The sequence below is a fragment of the Capra hircus genome, chromosome 15 (genome assembly GCF_001704415.2).
Source record: "Capra hircus breed San Clemente chromosome 15, ASM170441v1, whole genome shotgun sequence".
NCBI classification, from domain to species: Eukaryota; Metazoa; Chordata; class Mammalia; order Artiodactyla; family Bovidae; genus Capra; species Capra hircus.
The window spans coordinates 46,704,958-46,724,996 of record NC_030822.1 but is presented as its reverse complement, the minus strand read 5'-3'; the positions used below and the strand labels follow the sequence as shown (position 1 = coordinate 46,724,996).

The window sequence follows — 20,039 nt, the reverse complement described above, 5'->3', positions numbered from 1 at the left end:
TTTGGGGTATTAGTGGTACTTCCTAGCTTCATATTCTGTTTCCTGAGACTAACAGGTCTTTGATATAATTAGTAGCCTCCCTGAAGAGGCAAGGTAGGGGTCTGGTTCTGCCCTTGGAGTTTCCGTAGCGCCTAAGTTGAGCATTTGTTGTGCTGGGTTTTTTCCATCTACTTTTCAGTATCCTAGGCTTCGAGGGGGTATCATCTTTGAATCTTCTGCACACCTGACATATAGTAAGCTCTCAAATACCTATCCAGTGGGTGAGAAACTGAAAAAATGAATGAATATGTTGGACAGGACAGGAACAAAGACTGTCCTGGCAGTTACCCCGTGGGCCCTGCATCCGTGGCTCTTGCCTATAGGCATTCAGTCAGGTTTGCCTCTCTTCCCAGCAGTGTCATCCAACCTGGGTTTTTCTGTTGTGAGCATGATAATGAATCAAAAGTCTGTGCCGTTAGCCTGCAGGCCATCTGTTCAGTGACACTGGCATTTCCACCTTCATCCCAGGAGAAGGAAATGGGCAGGTTTGACACGACTTACTCCTAGTGCACAGTCTGGTCCCAGAAGCTCACTGTTTCCTTGTCTTTGTTGTTCATTTTGTTGTTCATCAAAAACTATTTATTTTGGTTGTGTTGAGTCTTAGTTGTGGCACATGGAATCTTTAGTTGCTGCAAGTGAACCCCTAATTGAATCAAACCTGGGTCGCCTGCATTGGGAATGTGGAGTTTCAGCCCCTGGACCAGCAGGGAAGTCTTCCTCCACGTGACACACACGCAATAAGACATTCTTCTTGTAAAAAAATACAGAAAGTGAAGAAAAATATCCTTAGTCACCTTCCCAGTGTTACCTCTGTTACCAGGTTACCAGGGATCTCTTTAAACTATTTTCTGTTCATTTATGTGCATATATGCTCTTATAGAAATATAGAGGGGTTTTTGTGCTTTTTTAATAGCATGAATGATACTGATCTTGAAAATCATTCTGTATCAGTGTATCTGGGCTTTGTTTTTGCCTGCTGTATGGCATTTCATAATATAAATGTACCCTAGTGTAGTTAAGCATGTGCCACGTGTTGGGTAGTTTATTTTGTGTTCTGTTTTACAGCACGGTTGTGTAGAGAAAACTTTGTACAAGCCTCTGCACGTGTGAGGCTTTCAGATTGTTGGATCAATATACAGTGCATCTTAAATTGTAATCAATACTGCCAAACTGTAGTTTAAAGTAAGTTGTATTAATATGTTCCACTAATGAGAGTGCTCATTTCTCCACATCTTTGCCAGCAGTTGATATTATCAGTCTTTTTCACTTTTGCTGAGCTGCTGTGCAGATAAGTGGTATCTGTTTATTTTAATGTGTGTTTTCATGATGGTGGGGATCTTTTATACTTATTGGTCACTTGTATTCCTCTGCAGTGAACTGCTGGTACCTATTCTCTGCATTTCCTAGTGAGTTCCTTGCTTTTCTTCGATGCTTCCTTTCCTCCATGTATTGAAATCTGCCCAGTTGGGAATGCTGCTTGGCCTCTTGCAGAGGTTGGTTGTAGGCTCTCAGTCGTATTATTTAAAAGAATCTGCTTTCCCCCTCTTTTCAAAGTCAGGATACTGTTTGTCAGTCTGTAACATTCTGGCATTTCTCTTGGACTCCTCAGAGATGGTCTGAGAGGTTTCTAGAGCCCATCTTCGAGTTCCCTTAGGGCCCTGGGGTTCTGACAGCTGACCTTTCCCCATCTTTCTTGCCATCTTGGTCTTTCAGTCTCTCTGAACCAAGGTTGTTTTATTCATGGTTAGGTCACTCACCTTGATGAAGATATGGAAATAAGTTCAGAAGTTGAAGAATTCAACTTTATTTGTGGTGTGGTCATCTTCCCAAGCAGAGATACCTCTTATTATTATTATTATTTTTAAGTTCTCTCCTCCTTTATTTTAATTCTTAGAAAATAGACAGTTTTGTTTTATTTTGCTTTGCTCTAAGTAAACAAATCTCAGTTCTTTCTAGACTACCGTTTTTGCAGTCATTCACGTGGGCCCAGTCCGCTGGATTTGTGCTTGATGCATTTCTCATAATGGGAGCTCTGAGTGCTGCCTGTGTTACACTGGATTGTTTCTACCAGCAGTGTCAGACAGGTTCATTCTTGTGTCCCAGCTTTGCCCAGTTGTCTTGTGCCTGACTTGGGCACTGGGTCAAAGATAACTTAAGAATGAGATCAAGCTTAACAGGAAAAAGTGCTGTGATTGATAAGTGATGTCTGCCTGAACTGTTTAGGATGAATTTGCTGGCTAAGATTAGGATTTTTTTTTTTTTTTTTTTTTGCTTTTTCCTACAAGAGGATTTTGTAATTAACTCAGATTTTGCTTTCAGAGAGGCTCCTTCCCTTCTCCACTGGGCTGCCTTCCAGATCTCAGGCCATGTTATTATCTCTGGCTTTTTTTCTGAACTTTTAAAATATGTTCTTGCTATGCTCATAATAATCTCTTGAAATCCCATAGTCATCTTTGCCCAAGGTTTCTTCCCTGTTTAAAAAAAACATAAACAAAACAAAACTTGTTCTACCTTCTGACTCGGTAAAACCAGAGTAGCATTTCCTCTTAATTTTCTGAGAGATGAAACTGTCAGCCAAGGGAATTCAGACTTATTGAATGTTCTATTTTTCTGAATAAGATGTTCAGACATTTAGTTAGTGAGACGTATTCATCATGTAAGACTACATCTTGCCTCTCCTCCACGTTGGTGATCTGCTCTGGAAACCTCCAGCGCTGTTCTGTGGGCGGTCCCAACTGTGGCTTTTCCTTCTTTCCCTCCTTGATTCTCACCCAAATGGTTCTATTCTTATTCACATAGGCAAATTCTTTCTTTATGAATGTGGTACATTAGGGCTTCTTATTACAGGTAACAAAATGCAAATTTATCTTACAAGGGGAGGAGTTTATTGATTCACGGCGCTGAAAAGTTCAGGATAACTACAGCTTTAGAAAACAGCTGTGTTAAAGGCTCAGACAGTATCATTACACATCATCTCTCTCCCCACTGGGCTGGATTCATTCTTGAACTCTGTGTAGAGGTCGTTGGCAGATCTGGGATCTGGTGGCTAGATGGCTACAGTAGCCCCAGACTTAGGTCATCTGAGTTAAGTCCAGTAGGAAAGAACCAGAGTCTTACCCAAAAGCTCTGAGATCTCTTCTGATCAGACACGCTTAGGTCACAGTGATTCCCCAAGTCACCTACCGTGTCCAGGGAGTGCACGTGCTGACTGACACAGGCCTGAGATACATGCTTCACTTCTAGAACCTGACCGTGGGGACTGAGAGTGAGGTAGGGGTAGACTCCTAAGCGATGTTAGGGCTGTGGACAGAGGAAGGAAAAATGACTTGATGGGATGTGATAAATGATGTTCAAGCAACCAATATCCAAGCCACCTCCTGTTATATCGATTTATTTTGCCTTAAGTACTGTCTCCTCCTAGGGTTTAGTCTCTGAAGTCGGATAGGCCAGAGTTTAAACACAGCTCTGCTACTACTTTCTAGCCGTGTCACTTGTGCAATTTAGGTATGCTTTTTAAAGAAATTTTTCTGGTTCATCAGATTTTTGTAAAAATGAAATGAATGTGTGAAGTGCTCACTTAGCATGTTGCCTAAAACATAGTTGATACTCCATATCCAATATGCTAGCTCCCACAGGTTTTAATAGCGTCATTCTTTTTTTTTTTTTTTTTTTGCACCCGTCCAGTTTCATTATCAATCCTCTGAATTACACGATGATGAATCTCCTGTGGGCAGATCATACTCTCCTCTTCTCCAGGATGTGCCCATCCCTTAGCAGTGTGAGCTGTGGTTCAGCAACGCAGGCTTCCTGCAGGACCATCCCTCAGCCTGCCCCTCACTGTCTCCTCCTCCAGCCTCTTCCTACATTGTTCCTCTAACCCCAGAGGGAGCCGAGCACCCTTGCTGTGCTTCCTTCCGTTGTCCTCTTGTTCCCTACAGGCTTCAGGGTCTCCTGATGGACAAGCGTTCTCGAGCCCCCACCCTTCCTCCGTTAGGGACACTGAGCGCTATGGCCAGAGCCCACCCTCTCCCTCCTCCTGGCCATAATTTCTTCTCCCTTATTTCTATGTTCTTCCACTTGCCAGATTTTGGATTCTGTTTTTTTATTCTCTACAGCCTCCTTAAAATCTGTCTTCCAAGTTCCTCCATTGAACTGCCTTTTTTACCCTCTCTTGTCCAAGGATGTCTTGGACAAGACAAGATGTCCTCTCCAAGAAGCTAAAGTACTAAGCAAGGAGGGCAGCTTGTTGTTACAGTTCACAGAACTGACAAGCAGTTCAGATAGGAGGGACTATCGGAAGGCAACTGACCTCTTTTTTTTTCAGCTTGCTAACCTCTCTGGTCTCTCCATAACTATGTGGTCTCAGTGTAACTATAGTCCTGTCATGGAACTGAGGGGGCTTATAGTCCAGTCACCGTTAGGGTAAAATCCAATCTCCTTAGTATGGCTTTTGATCCCCGGCTGGGTCTGTTCCCTGTAGGTCCTCTAGGCCTTGCCCATCTGCTCCCCTGGCCCTCACCCTTACTAGGACCACTCAGCACATCCTTCAGGGCCTAGCTTACTTGTATTTCTTTCTTCTTTGACTCTCAGTATGTTAGATGCTTCTGCTTGTAGCACTGTGTCGTTCCTCATGCATAGAACTTTCATGCTAAAGTTATGTTGGCCTGCTTTCTCTTTGTCACCCCCACTAGACTGTAAGTTCCTTAGAAGTGAGAATGGTGCCTGGCACATAGAAATAGTCAGTTAAAGGACGGTGCATGGATGTTTGGCTGGCTGGACAGGTGAGTGGTTAGATCGATGAATGAAACTTCTTCCTGAGAGATGTTCAAATAGGATAGGGATTTGGGGTGTCTGAGAGCAGGCTGAGCACTGTTGTGGGGATTCATTCTGCTCAGAAGTGGCCCACACATTTCTGGCTCTCTCCACTCTCTTCAGAGACTGGAATCTTTGGCCTTTCAGACCCTGACCACTTTGGTTAAAGTGTGATGGAACAACGCCTGAGGTTGGACAAGCTCCTTGGACCCTTGACAGAAGTAACTTATAGACATGCTTTCAACCCCAGTACAGGGCTAAGGAGTTGGATCAGATGGAATTTGAGCCCTGCTTATTTCACTGGTTGAGCTTCCCTGGTGGCTCAGACAATAAAGAATCCACCTGCAGTGTGCGAGACCGGGTTCGATCCCTGGGTTGGGAAGATCCCCTGGAGAAGGGATTGGCTACCCACTCCAGTATTCTTGCCTGGAGAATTCTGTGGACAGAGGGGCCTGGTGGGCTACAGTCCATGGGGTCACAAAGAGTTGGACACGACTGAGCAACTTTCACGGCACTGGTTGCGTGATCAGGGCAAGTTGCTTTACCACTCTGAGCTTCACGTTCATTACCTTTAATGAAAGAATAATATTTCTAGCTTGGTGCGATGATAAGAGATAATATTTAAAGTCCTTTAGCTCAGGGTTTTACAGTTAGTAAGTGCTCCCCATAATCCCTATCCTTCAGTAGAGACAATTTATTTTCAGTAAGCTGGTGCTCATGTGAGTGCCCTCAGCCTCTCTGGGCTTGACAGTACTGACCTTGCAAGATTGTTCTAGGGGTTAGAGATGGTCTGTGCTGGGTTCCTGGCACACAGTAGGATCCAGCATAAAGCCGCCAAGCATTGGCCACAGAAAATGAGTGACCCAGACTGGAACTGCCATAGAGAGACTGAAAGTGAGTGAGCTCAGTGCTTGCCGAGCTCCAGACTGGCTCAGGTTGGGCTGTGGTAATTAAGCGTTACTCACTCAGGAAGAGGGAAGGATTCTCCAGGCAGAAATGAACAAAGTGAGGAGACCTGGCAGCCATTATACATCTTTCCTTTCTTCTTTGTCTGGTTTGTCAGGTCCTTAAAACTTCATGAGGGACTTTGCCAGTAGCCACTGCTGAGAGGAGTGACGGCCTGAGCTTGGCAGTGTGGTGTTTCATTTGTCCTTCAGCCTCACTCTTCTCTGGGGGAGGACAGACCCACCTATTGTTTATTTAGAGCAGAGCCTGAAAGGTAGCCAGCTATCTTCCTCCATCCCAGGGGAACTGCCCTAGTTAAGTCTGGGAAAAGAAGAAACCAACTTCTGTCTCCATTTTTCTCCAGACGTTTCTGTCACCAAATTTAGGAACTAATTCAGGTGAGCAAGCCTGCCTGTGGGCTTCCTAGAGACTCTGGACCCATTTGCTTCAGCCTCTTATACGAGGCTGTGGACTGCACAGGGTGGGTGTCAGCTTTTGAGCCCACTGTCCTCCTGAGCCTTGGGGTCAGTGCTCAGGACTTGGCACTGACCTTGGCACTGATCCTGTCGACACTGGCTGAGCTGGTTTTCCAGGACAGAATTTTTTTTTCCCCCAAACTTTAAACTTTTTTATTTTGTATTGGGGTAGGACAGGGAGACCTGGCATGCTGCGATTCATGGGGTCGCAGAGAGTCGGACACGACTGAGCTACTGAACTGAACTGAGAGCTGATTAACATTGTTGTGATAGTTTCAGGTGAACAGTGTAGGGACTCAGCCATATGTATACATGAATCCATTCTCCCCAGACTCCCCTCCCATCCAGTCTGCCATATAACATTGAGCAGAGTTCCCTGTGCTATTCAATAGCTGGACAGGAACATCTGCCACCTAATGTTGAGACAAACACTCCAAGGATGTCAGTGGCCTGACCCTTGTTTCTGGGCTGTTAGTTTGGTCATTTAGGTATGGTGAGTAGGGAGGGATCCTCCAGTGGGACTGTGACAGATGGGCTGTGTCTGCCAACAGGACTGAAGTCCAGCTAAGTCCCTACAAGCTGTGTGTGGTTCCTTTTCTCGCTCAGGTCTTTGCATGAGATTTCCAGTATGTATAAATTATCTGTGTAACATTAAGATAGAAGTAAATATTATTCCTTATTTCCTGGTGAAATAAAGGGTTTGGAGGCAGAGTAAAATAATAGTGTCAACTGCTTGGTACGATCTGTTAACTTCCGAGTTCTTGTGAAGGACAGGAATAAGATAGAGGTGTCCTCAGCCTGAGATTTGTGCTCTGCCCACTTGCAGGGGAAAACAAGGATTTTCTCTAAGCAGACATAAAGTGTTGCCATCATGTGCTGAAAATGGCCGGGGCAGGGCTCAGCCCTTTGTATCAGGGATTACGTTTGGTTGCCTGTGACAGAACAGCTCAACTTAGAGCGGTATAATCAAATTGGGTTTTAGCTTTCTCACTAACAGGAATCCACAGTTAGTTAGTTCTGACTCATATAGTAGCTCCATGATGCTGTCAGGGACCTGGGCTCTTTCTCACTTTCTACCCAGGTTTTGACAGGTGGCTTTCATCCGCATTTTTGTCACCTTGCATTCCAGTCTAAGTTCTAGGCGGGAAGAAGGGAAGGTTAGCTAAGGCAGGTTCTTTTCTTTTAAAGACTTTCCTGGGAGACCCATCCAACAATTTCTGCATATATCTTATTGGCCTGATTCATGTTACATGAACACCCTCAGCTCCAAGGGAGGTTAGGAAGTGTGAGTTTTTTGCTGGGTACATTGCTGCTTTGAAAAAATGGGGGCAAGGAAGGAAAAGATGTTGGAAGCTAGTACATTTGTATTTGATGATGTGCTAATGGCTTCCCTGGTAGCTCAGACAGTAAAGAATCTGCCTGCAAAGTGGGAGATCCAAGTTCGATCCCTGGGTCAGGAAGATCCCCTGGAGAAGGAATGGCAACCCACTCCAGTATTCTCGCCTGGAGAATTCCATTCCATGGATGGCGGAGCCTGGCAGGATGCATTCCATGGGGTCACAGAGAGTCAGACACGACTGAGCAACTAACACACGCACTTTAGGCGCCAGACCCAGTGCGGTGCTCTTTCTGTGCCAACGTCTCCTTTATTCCTCCTTTATTCCCCAAGGAGCTAGGGGGGGTTGTCCCCATTTTGCATATGAGCAACCTGAGACCAGAGAGGTCAGGGAGTTGCCCAAGGTCACTCAGCTGCTGTGGGCTGGAGCCAGCTGTTGAATCCAGGTCTGCCTGGCACTAATCTACGCACTCTGGGTTTGTCATGCTTGGAGAGTGACACATGTGGCCACAGCGATCACCAAATGTCAGGATTCCTTGTGGTTTTAAATGGCCAGTGACACCAGGTGCTCGCATCAGTGGTAATGACCTGCACAGGAAGGGCTGTTGTCGTCTGAGCTGAACATCAATGCCGTGCATGGCCTCTTCTCTGAATGACACGGTCACTGACAGCCGAGGGGTACGTCCTTCTTTCCCCACCACTGTGCTAAATTGAGCACTGCAGATGTATTGTGTGACAGGTCTCTTGATTTGAGAGGTCATGTGTTACATTGCAGAGAATTCAAAGAGACAGGGAGAAGACCAAAAAACGCTTTTGCCTTAAATCCTGTAACTTATTAAGTTAAATGTTTAAGTCAGGTAAGGTGGGGGAGTCGGGAACATTCCCTTCACTTTTTTTTTACCTGTAGCCATAGCCTGAACATTTTGGACACAAAGGCATCTATCTTATCTTGGCCCAACAGCTGTGGAAACAGGAGCTGTTGTTCATAACCCCAAGTCTTAGGGCTGGGTAGCAAGCAGACTCCCATTCTTTTAGGCACCCTGTTAGGGTTTGTTTTGCAGTCAATGCTGGTGTCAATCTGAGAAAAAAGTTTTATCTTTCTCAGTCAACTTTCTTTTTAGGACGTATTGCCATGTGTTGGGGGGAGAAGGCAATGGCACCCCACTCCAGTACTCTTGCCTGGAAAATCCCATGGACAGAGGAGCCTGGAAGGCTGCAGTCCATGGGGTCGCCAACAGTCGGACACGACTGAGCAACTTCACTTTCACTTTTCACTTTCATGCATTGGAGAAGGAAATGGCAACCGACTCCAGTCTTCTTGCCTGGAGAATCCCAGGGATGGGGGAGCCTGGTGGGCTGCCATCTATGGGGTCGCACAGAGTCGGACACGGCTGAAGCAACTTAGCAGCAGCAGCCATGTGTTGGGATGTGTACACTCATATATATACACAGACAGTAAGGATTAAGATTTATAGTTATAAGTTAACTCCAAGGTTAGAAGAGACTGGCAAACTCAAGAGAACAGTGTTACATGTGGTAACTGTGATTAATTAAATCAGGCTTTAGGGTTATCTGGCTCTGGTGGCAGAGGCTATTTTCTATACTATATCCCTAAGTGCTCTCCTCAGTGGGAACGTATAGGTTCTCAGTAAAGACATGGAGGTTGAAAGAAAAATCTTCATTACAGTTGGTTGGGCTAAGACATTGTACCCATAACCCCTGGGTTCTGAAGTTGAAGAAATCCTCTTCCTTTTAATTTAAAATTTATTTTATTGAAGTATAGTTGGTTTACAATGTTGTGTTAATTTCTGCTGTATAGGAAAGTTATTCAGTTTCATGTATGTATACACACATATATATACACATACGTATATATGCATATTCTTTTTCATAGTCTTTTCAATTATGGTTTATCAGAGGTTCCTGTATATAATTTCCTATGCGGTTCAGTAGGACCTCATTGTTTATCCATTCTATATGTAATAGTGTAATAGTTTGCATCTGCTAATCCCAAACTCCCAATCCATCCCACCCTTCCCTCCTGCCACTCCGCACCCCCACAACCATAAGTCTGTTCTGTGTCTGTGGGTCTGTTTCGTTTGTGCCGTATTTTAGATTCCACATGGAAGTGATGTCATGCGGTGTTTGTCTTTCTCTCTTTCATGTACTTCGCTTAGTGTGATCATCTCCAGGTCCATCCATGTTGTTGCAAATGGCATTGTCTCATTCTTTTTCATGGCTGAGTAATGTTGCCTTGTATATGTGTGCCACATTTTATGCATTCATCTGTCAATGGAAGAAACCCCCTTCTCCCTTCAATTCTAGTGTCTTCCATTCAGGTGCATATTTGTGTCACTGCGTACTTGTTTGCAGTGTTTCACTTTCACAGTGAAAGCATATTTGTTTCACTTTTATGACAAGGTGCGAAAAGAAAGAGAAAGTTAAAATTTATAAAGTGTACTTTGTAGAACAGAGTTGTCCCTTTAAAAACTTCCAGTAAGAATGACTTTTTCTGAAAATTCCCTGGCTGTCCAATGGATAGGACTCCATGATTTACTGCTGCAGGCTTGGGTTCAATCCCTGCTCAGGGAACTAAGATCCAACAAAGACGCATGGCACAGCCAAAAAAGAAAAAGAATTACTTTTTCTTAAAAGTGTGGGCCCCTGAATATTTCGCATGTTTCTTCTACTAGAGCATATAGACTGACTGGACTTTAGGAATGGAAAGGTTCTTAAAAGTCACCATCTAACTATGTTAATATAAAATGATGTAATAGGACTCCTTCTACTATGAGTAACAGAGCCCAAACTCAAACTAGCTTAAGTGAGAAACAATTTATTGATGTACAACCAAAAAGTCCAAGGATATATCTGGTTTCAGTTCAGTTTAGTTCAGTCGCTCAATTGTGTCCAACTCTCTGTGACCCCATGAATCGCAGCACGCCAGGCCTCCCTGTCCATCACCAGCTCCCGGAATTCACTCAGACTCACGTCCATCGAGTCAGTGATGCCATCCAGCCATCTCATCCTCTGTCGTCCCCTTCTGCTCCTGCCCCCAATCCCTCCCAGCATCAGAGTCTTTTCCAATGAGTCAACTCTTCCCATGAGGTAGCCAAAGTACTGGAGTTTCAGCTTCAGCATCATTCCCTCCAGAGAAATCCCAGGCTAAATCTAGGAGTTCAGGACAAGTCTTTAAGATTCTGTTTCTCTCCATCTGCTTTCATTCTCAGATGTGTGTGTGCTAAGTCGCTTCAGTTGTGTCTGACTCTGCTTCCTTATGGACTGTAGCCCTCCAGGCTCCTCTGTGGGATTCTCCAGGCAAGAATACTGGAGTGGATTGCCATGTGCTCTTCCATGGGGATCTTCCCGATCCAGGGATTGAACTCATGTCTCCTACATCTCCTGCATTGGCAGGCACCCTTTACCGCAAGCACCACCTGGGAAGCCTCATTCTCAGATAGCTGTTTCCTATGTAGGTGTAGCAGCTCAGGATCAGTTCCAACCAAAGTCCCAGAGCTAGCTCTGATTGGCCTGGAGTGGGTGACCTGTCAGCCTGTGAGCCAGTCACTGAGACTTGGAGCCTCAGGTTGAAAGGGACTAGTAGAGTCAGCAGGACCTAAACTGCAAGCACTGAGAGTGGGATAGGATGATCCCCAAGTGAAAATTCAAACTCTGTTAGCAGAAGGGGTGGGAGATGGGGGAAAGATGTCTCCTAGTGATGGATAGAAGAAGTCCAAAGAAGCTTTTTCTTTCCCCCCAAAAGCTTTGGGCTTTCAGGGAAAAGTAATGAGTACATGGGGCTTCCCAAATGGTGCAGTGTTAAAGAATCCACCTACCAATTGAAGGAGATGTGGGTTTAATCTTTGGGTTGGGAAGATTATCTGGAGTGGAAATAGCAACCCACTCCAGTATTCTTGCCTGGAAAATTCCATGGACAGAGAAGCCTGGTGGGCTATAGTCCATGGGGTCACAGAACATCAAACATGACTGAGCATACAACACACAGGACTAGCGCACGGACACAAAAGTGAGCTTGCTTTTCTCAGTTTCCATACCTATGTTAAGGCTGACAGGCCAGCACCCATGAAGAAGTAGACCTGTGTTAGGGGTTGTATTTTCACTTTCTGTTGACATTTTAACCAACTCCCTGACTGGATGGATCCTACCTTGAATCTGTGCTGATTATTGGTAGCTGAAGTTCTGAGGTTGTTGCAAGGACACCCGAGGTCTGGCCGTTGAGATATAAGTGCAGCAGCACCGCTGATGTTTGTCTTCTGTTGAACCCTCAGCCTTGGCCATTTCAAGAAGTGATGGACGTCAAGGCCAGGACCTTTTTACCAAGGAGTATAAGTCGACTGGCTGCCTGTCCAAGGGTCCCTTGTAATTTTTCTGGTCCTTTTGAGCTAGGCTGGAGTGTGTTCCCCTGCCTCCTCAGTCTGAATTCTGCTAAGCTTATGGAGCTGCTGCTGTGTCCCTGGTACCAAGTAATGAGAATGCAGATACAACTTGGACTCAGGAGTGGGGAGAGAGGCAGCTTCCAGTGGGAGATGGGCCATGAAAGAGGCTCTCTTCTCTATGCCCTGGAAGCTCTTTAGCCTCAGCTCACATCCTCACCTGTCACCGCTACCCCCTTCCCTATAGTTTCCAGGTCCGCATGTGTGCAGGTCATAGACAAACAGACGGAGAGGCTGTAGAGAGTTGTGGCTCCAGTACTTGGACTCTGCAGTCTGCCTGGAATTAAGCCCTGGAGCCTCTTTTTCCCAGCAGGATGGTCTTGGGCAAATCATTTATCTTCTCTGTGCCTCAGTTTCCTTATCTCTGAAATCTGACTAATAAAATTTCAGAAAATTGTTGTTATGTCAGTGTTCTTACATTCCTGTTGGAGCAATTCCTTGACAAGATAGATAAGTGGTCATATAGAGAGCTTGCCATGCTGACTCTTCACTCAACGTCTTGGAGGACTGTTAATTATGCTGCTCATTGTATTTTGGGCTGTGCTGGATGCCAGCAGAGGAGACCCTGGACTCAGGAACTTTCTATCCAAGCTAACCTACCCCAGACAGACAGGTGGACAAACAGCCAAAGGGAAAGGCTTGAGAATGTCATACATATACCATTTATTTGTTCAGTAGTGTTTATAGAGCTCCTATTCTGTGCCATCATTATGTAGAAGTTCTGGGCGTACAGTGAATGGCCAGCTGGGCCTCAGGCCTGAAGGAGCTCATAGTCTACTTGGGCACTAGATGAGTAAACATGCAGTTATGGTCCAGTGTGATTAGTTTGACAGTGCAGTCAGCTAAGATCCTGATCTAGACTGGGACTGTGTATAGAGTGGCTTCCTGGAGGAGGTGACATTTAAGCCAGATACTAGAGGAGTAAAAGTTAGGCCAGCAGCGTAAGGGAGTAGGCATGAAAGGGGCTGCAAGCAGAGGGAAGAGTCCATGCAAAGGCCTAGAGGTAATTGGAGTGTAAAGTGTGTTCTTTGGCAAGTGTTTGTTAGGGTTCCAGTCTGGGCTGGGCTGAACATGCTATTGTCATTGCAGGGACACGGAGAAGGTGGAGCGGCAGGCAGTCCCCCAGGCCAACCACACAGAGTCCTGTCGAGAATGTGGCCGCGTGGGACCCGGACACGCGAGGGATTGTCCTCATCGCAGTCACGAGGATTCCTTTGGATTCGAGAGGCGGGAGCAGGAGGAAGACCGGTACCGCTCCAGGGACCCACTGGAGAGCAAGCGGGACAGGAACAAGGCCAGGTCCCCATACTCACAAGTCGAAGAGGACTCCTTGTTTGTGGATTTACCCAGCGGCCCGAGAGGCCAGCAGGCTCAGCCCCAGCGGGCAGAGAGGAACGGAGTGCTGCCGGTCACGTCTGGCCCGGGAGAGCAGAACGGGACTGCCGGGTACCAGCGGACCTTCCCTTCCAGGACCAACCCTGAGAAGCACAGCCAGAGGAAGAGCAGCCTGGCCCAAGTGGAGCAGTGGGCAAAGGCCCAGAAGGGGGACAGCAGGAGGTCAGTAACAGCTTCAGGATCGCTGCTGCTAGTGAGCGTAATGACGTCGTAACAGTAGCTATCACTTCCCCAGCACGGGCTGGGTACGAGCTGGCCTTAAACTGTTTATCCCGTTACCTCCATAAATCCCTACAACAACCTTGCAAGAAAGGGTAAGAGCCTCAGTTTATAAACAGAGAAACTGGGGCTTGGAGGAGTAAAGGAACTTGCCTGCGGCACACAGATCAGTGGCAAATACGGAGTTCAGAGCCTGTCCGTGAGCCTGCCAAGCTCACCCGAGATTATATACAGAGTGGGGGTTCCCCGTGCCCCAGGGAGCATGCCTTGAGACTGTCAGCTTATAGATAGTAATTGGTCTTCTCCTCTTATTTCACTACTTCTCTGCATCTGGGATATAGTTGTAGCAATTAAGAGTAAATAGAGATCCCTTTTTAATTCCAGGCGTAGGGAAGTGCTCAGGCACTGTTGACATTTGGCTTTATTATACCCATTCCTTCAAGAAGTGGTTTTAATTATTTAGAGGGAAGACATCGCTTGCTATTTGCAAAGCATTGTCTGTATTTTATAATTTTAGATTCATTGGGACACATTTCTGAATGTCCAGAATTCAGGGTCACTCAGCTTTCCCAGTGACCTTAGAAGCCACTGTGTGTTGTCTAAACCGTGATGACAACAGGTCCCCTTCACCATCCTCAGGCTTCTAAAACAAGCCTTGGACTGGAGACAAGACAGCGAAGTTGTGGTCCATTCAGAAAGTCTGTAATCTGATCCAGGTGGTCTGCTGTGAGGTTAAATGGTGGAGAACTCACAATGGAAGCTCCCTGAGCAGGTGGTAGACCTTGTTGTGGGTCAGGTGAGGATAGCCCTCGGTGTTATAGCTGAGATACTGTCCAATTCCCTCCTGACACAGACCAGGTGTCAATTCTGTTTGATCAGAGTTTGCGTCTTATTGAAAACAGCTACTTCCCTAGGACACGTAAGGGGAAAGCTGCTGTTCTTGGTGCCAGACTCGGTAGACCCCCCTAGGAGGTAGTTCTGAGTGACTTTGCTGCTGAGTGAGATTGGAAAGCTAGCAGGGGTTGTATCATGCAGATCCTCATACTCCAAGGTAAGGAATTTGGATTTTATTTGAAAGAGCAATAGGGGAAGCTGCTGGAAGGTTGTGAACAGGTACATGGTGTGATCTGATTCACAAAGAAGATCAGAGCCTAGGGAATAGGCTATTGCAGTAGTCCAGTATGGTGACAGCTTGGTGATGGTGGAAACAGAAAGAAATTTGAGGTACTTTTTGAAGGTTGAGACAGAAAAGCCTGTCCATGAATTGGATGTGCAGAATAAGAGAAAGGGAGGAACAAGGATGATTCCTCAAATTTTGAATTGAACAAAATTTGTTGAGTGGTTGCTGAGATGGGGAAGTCTTAGGAACAAGTTTGGCGGGGGCAAATCAGGATTTCCATTTTAGACTTGAGAACCTATTATATTTAAATGTGAGAACCTATTAGATCTCCAGTGGGAGAGACGTCTGGGAGGCAGGTGGAGGTTTGGCATCTGGTGGACATGTTGATGGGGAGCCCTGAGTGCATAGGTGGTATCCCAGCACTTTGTGTTACAACAGAAGGGCAATCCAACAGAGGAAATGGTGTGTCAGACAGAAGCTACTCATGGTAAGTTAGCTGTTTCTTCTTATATATAACAACTCTTAGGAAATGAAATCAGTATGGGGCTGACTCGGGAAGGTAAAAGCAAGAGAAATCAAAAGTAGAAGTAGAGAGGAGGGGCATGGATTTGGCCCTGATAAGCCTGAATGAAGTCTGGATTTAATCTTGAAGGCTGGTGAAAGCCACTGATGAACTTAAAATGGAGTGTGGCATGATAGCTTTTAATATTTAGGACAGTGGTTTGAAGGGTATTGGCAGGGAAGAGGAATCAGGATAGCTGGGGAGAATTTTAAGACTAGGTAATATAATTTAATCTAATTACCTAATTTTAGGGTTAGGTACTCCTTACTATTCCCAGTTCTAACACAGCATACCTATGTACATGGTGAAGAAATTTCCCAGGGGATTCTGATGTACCACCATCCAAAATGAGACTACGCAGTCAAGCTTTTTTTAGTAGTTTTCAGTATTTATTTCTGTATTTCCAAATAAGATATTTTTACTGCTTGGTTTCTTGATTTTTCAGTTTTAGTTAGCTATTGACATTCTACTCTAGAAAATAAAGATTTAAGGCTCTTATTCCCCTCTCTGCTTTTCCTTTCCAAAAACACACTTACTCTTATTCCAGCTTTATAATATAGTTGTAATTTTTATTTAGATCACTAGTCAATTTTTACATAGTTACATAATATAAAATATAAATATTCACTGCTGGACCATAGTTTTCTCTGTACTCATTACTAATTTATCACCAAACTCAGAGCTAGATGTGTAAATCTCTCTATATTCAGGGCCCTCAAATAATAATTTACTAATAAGGTAAAAAATCAAAATAACAACAATGGGTAAATACTAAAAAATAAGTGCCCTTCTATTTTATTTCAGAAACCTAGATCTACTCCCCGACAACCAACCACTGTGTTAAAAACAAAACTAAAATCCATGTTCTTCGTCTCGCTTTGTTTCACTTTAATATACCCATGAATATACAGATATTTTAATATATCTTGGCTTACCTTCCATATCAGACATTATTAATTTGAAATGGTACAGAATATTGCATTATATTCATCTCCAGTGATCTTTATACTATTTCTCTGTTGATGGAAGATTAGGTTGACTGTTAACATTTGCTATTATTACAAACCATGCTGCAGTCAGTGTCCATGGCCAGATGTCTTTACAGATAAGGGCAGGTGTACTTGAAGAACAGATTACTTGAAATAGAATGACTAAGTCAGAGGATATGTATGATTTTGATTTTGATTGATTTTACAAAATTGACCTTCAACAGTGTTATTTCAGTTTATACCCCCACCAAAAGTATCCCTGTTTCCCCACTCTCGTATTATCTCTGAAAACTGTATTCAGTTAACTCCTTGCTCTGGTGGCCATATAGAAGATAGTTAAGTGGAGAAGAGTCTGAAAAGAACATGGTCAAGTATGAAGTGGTCATATTTTGGGTAGGAGGCAAGGAAGACCTCAGTGAAAGCAGTGAAGATGGTGAGGATTGTGAGGATGGGATGGATAGGATACATGGATGCTGAGACTGGGTAGGTACAGGGCTTGGCGAACTGATTTATCCAGGGCTGGAAGGTGAGGAGGGCTACAGGTGGAGTTGAGGTTAACCTTAATGTTTGACTTGGTTAATAGCTAGGTGTGGTACTGAGCATGGGAGAGAGGAATAAGCTTGAAGAGGAATGTGGGACCTGTGGAATGCCCATGTGGAAATAAGCGGTAGGTTCTGGGAAATGTGAGTTTAGGTTAGGGAGAGATTTGGAAGTAACTGTCATGGAGGTGGTAACTGATGCCCAGGCGGTAGTTGAGATCACCCAGGGTTGAGCGCTTCAAGCAGTTGGTTTTTAATTCTGGCTGCACAATTTTGGTCATTTGAGGCCCTGCCCAAGAGATTTTGCTTTCTTTGGTCTGGGGCAAGGTCAGGGCATCAGTCTGTTTGAAAGTCTCTCCAGGTGATACCAGTATATGGGAGAGATTTGACATTTACTGAGGCCCATGTCCCCTGCCTGGAAATCTGATTCTGATGATCCCAATTTCAGCCTGGACATCAGTAGTTTTCAAAATACCCCCTACCCCTGGTGATTCTTGGAGAAGGCAATGGCACCCCACTCCAGTACTCTTGCCTGGAAAAGCCCATGGACGGAGGAGCCTGGTAGGCTGCAGTCCATGGGGTCGCTGAGAGTTGGACGCTACTCAGTGACTTCACTTTCACTTTTCACTTTCATGCACTGGAGAAGGAAATGGCAACCCACTCCAGTGTTCTTGCCTGGCGAATCCCAGGGACAGAGGAGCCTGGTGGGCTACAGTCTATGGGGTCATGAAGAGTCAGACACAACTGAGTGACTTTCACTTTTCAACAGCAGAAGCCTGAGGATCTCCAGCCCCAGGGGGTGGGCAAAAGCAGAGACTGCTTAAAGAAGTCTAGTAGGAAACGGAGGGGGAAAACCAGGGTATGGTGAGGGGGGATTCCTTTGGAAGGAGTCCAGTCGGCAGCTTGCTTCCTAGGTGTGGTGCTTTCTGAGAAGGGTGGGCACCTTGCAGGAGAATCTGAACGTCAGTCTCTGCTGGTCTTGCGGTCAGTAGCAGAGGCCTTTGGTTTCACCAAGCTGCCTGAAGGGCCTTAGGTGGGTAGATCTTCATAATAGAGCTAGAGTTTTGAAGTTAGGTCAGAAGGCAGAGTACTGGGAGGGCAAGGCAGAAGGGAACCAGAAAGAAGGCATGGCCAGTGATAAACCTTTGTGACAGGGGTGCAGAAATGACTTTCAAAAGCTGTGTGGCTGATATGCAGTTATAAGTTGTGATTGTGAAATGTGCCTGGCAGCCCACAGACCTAGGTTATTCTGCTACACATGTTGGGGGCTGGGGGCAGAGCAAGGAGCTAAAGGATGAGAAGCCAACTGCAAGGAAGTAAAGGTGGCTGGGGAAGGTGTTGAACTGTCCCCAGGATGTGGAGCCATTCTTATCTAAGGGGCAGACATGAGGTCTGTGGATGAAAACAGCTCATTGGCCTTGGAGGTCATTGTGCACCCAGTGAGAGGAATCTCAGCCTCGTGGTGGAAGCAGTGCTCAGTGGGCTTAGGGGTTGAAGACGACCCTTAGAGAAGAAAGCTGTCAGCCTCTGAGGTCAACAGAGGGCTCATTCTTTGATTATTCACATGTATCTGGGAGGGACTGCATATTACATATCAGAGTTATCTTTTTTCCTCCTTAAAGATGTTTTTATAATCTCTTACAGTCAAGTAATAAGTAGATCTGGCTGCTTAATAAAGGAAGCTCCTGCGTTTGAAAATACAGAAGAGGGATATCCATGCTCTGTATGATGCAGACTCTGCTAATCTCATTAGCTGGAGCACGTTGGACTTGGCAAGGAGGGTTATTTGAACTGTAATATGATCTCGTATTCGCGACTCTAGACCTCACGAGGAATTATTTCTAACAGTTCTTTCAGTACATGGAGGTGTCTATTATATTTCACTTTATTAAACTCCTTTAGAATAGTTCTTTGCAAGGGCAGACTGATACAGCCTTAGAATCTTACCACATTCTATGAACTTGATTTGGAATTCTAGCCTTCCGTGTTTTCCTAGTATTTAAAATAATGCATACTTGTATAATAAAAGGCAGGGGTGGGGGTAGAGTCAGGGAGTGCAGATAGTACCACGAGGAAACGTGAAAGGCCTGTGCAGTCGGTGTGGAAGCTCAGGTGAGGGCCATCTGCTGCATAAGTAACTGGTTATAGGAACTGATTTCACATTTTGATATGATTGTTTTATAGGGACTGTATCAGAATATGTAGGTAGATGCCTTTTGGAACAGGGAGGGCCCATGGCAGAAGGCAGGAGGTGTAGAGTCTTCTTTTTGGATAAAGCTGAGGTTGGGGTCCAGCAAATGGGTCTGCTCTTAGGTCAGCTGCTCTGGGTGCTCCTCCCTGCTCTCGGGGGACCTTTACCTCATCTTACAACCCTATCCACTGTGTCCTTCCCTCTACCATCTGTTAGTGGTGGTTTGGCCTCTGGCACCAGGACTTACTATTACACGGGGGTCTTTGGAGTTACCCCTCTAATGGCCAGCACTGAGGTGGTGCAGGCAGTGTATTAGCAGAGGGCACAGGCTAGAGGATGAGCTGGGGGCTTTGGGGCACTGCCCCGTGTGAGTGGGTGGGTGAAGGGGCTCTGACCGTCTGGATGCCATAGGCAGGCATGAGGAAGGGGCTGCAGAGCCGGACTGAAGGGGTTTACAGGGTGAGCATGGCTGGGACATGCTTTGCAGAGTTTGCATTTTGCTTCAGGCGGAGGAAACAGTGGTTAGTACAGTCATGAATTCCCAGGGGGGGAAGCCCCTGGCCTGGTTTCTGCCACTGCTGCCACACTGCCCCTTCCTCAAACACAGTCCCCTCTGAGAAATCCATAGCAAACCTGCCACCTGGTGGCAAGGAGACACACTCGAGGAGTCTGTGCTGAAGAGATCTTAAAATTACCTTCCTTAATTGCAAAGGTTGGCTTCTCAGTGGTAAAGAATCCACCTGCCAAGGCAGGAGACACAGGTTCAGTCCCTAGGTCTGGAAGATTCCCTAGAGGAGGAAATGGCAGACCACTCCAGTATTCTTGCCTGGAAAATCTGATGGACAGAGGAACCTGGTGGGCTGCCGTCCAGGGGATTGCAAGAGTCAGACACGACTTAGCAACTAAACAACAACAAATTGCAAAGGTAACAATAAAAAGAGAATAAAGTCACTATTTTATTT

General features: G+C 45.5%; 1 protein-coding gene across 8 annotated transcripts in view; it reads left to right on the top strand.

Moving 5' to 3' along the window:
- The window catches only part of PLEKHA7 (pleckstrin homology domain containing A7), a 221,220-nt gene that overhangs the window by 159,937 nt on the left and 41,244 nt on the right, over positions 1 to 20,039 (top strand). For all 8 annotated transcript variants that reach the window (XM_018059604.1, XM_018059601.1, XM_018059600.1 and 5 more), the window contains one exon: positions 13,152 to 13,619. In XM_018059604.1, the coding sequence (XP_017915093.1) occupies positions 13,152 to 13,619 (468 nt within the window). The remainder of the gene's footprint in view (positions 1 to 13,151; positions 13,620 to 20,039) is intronic.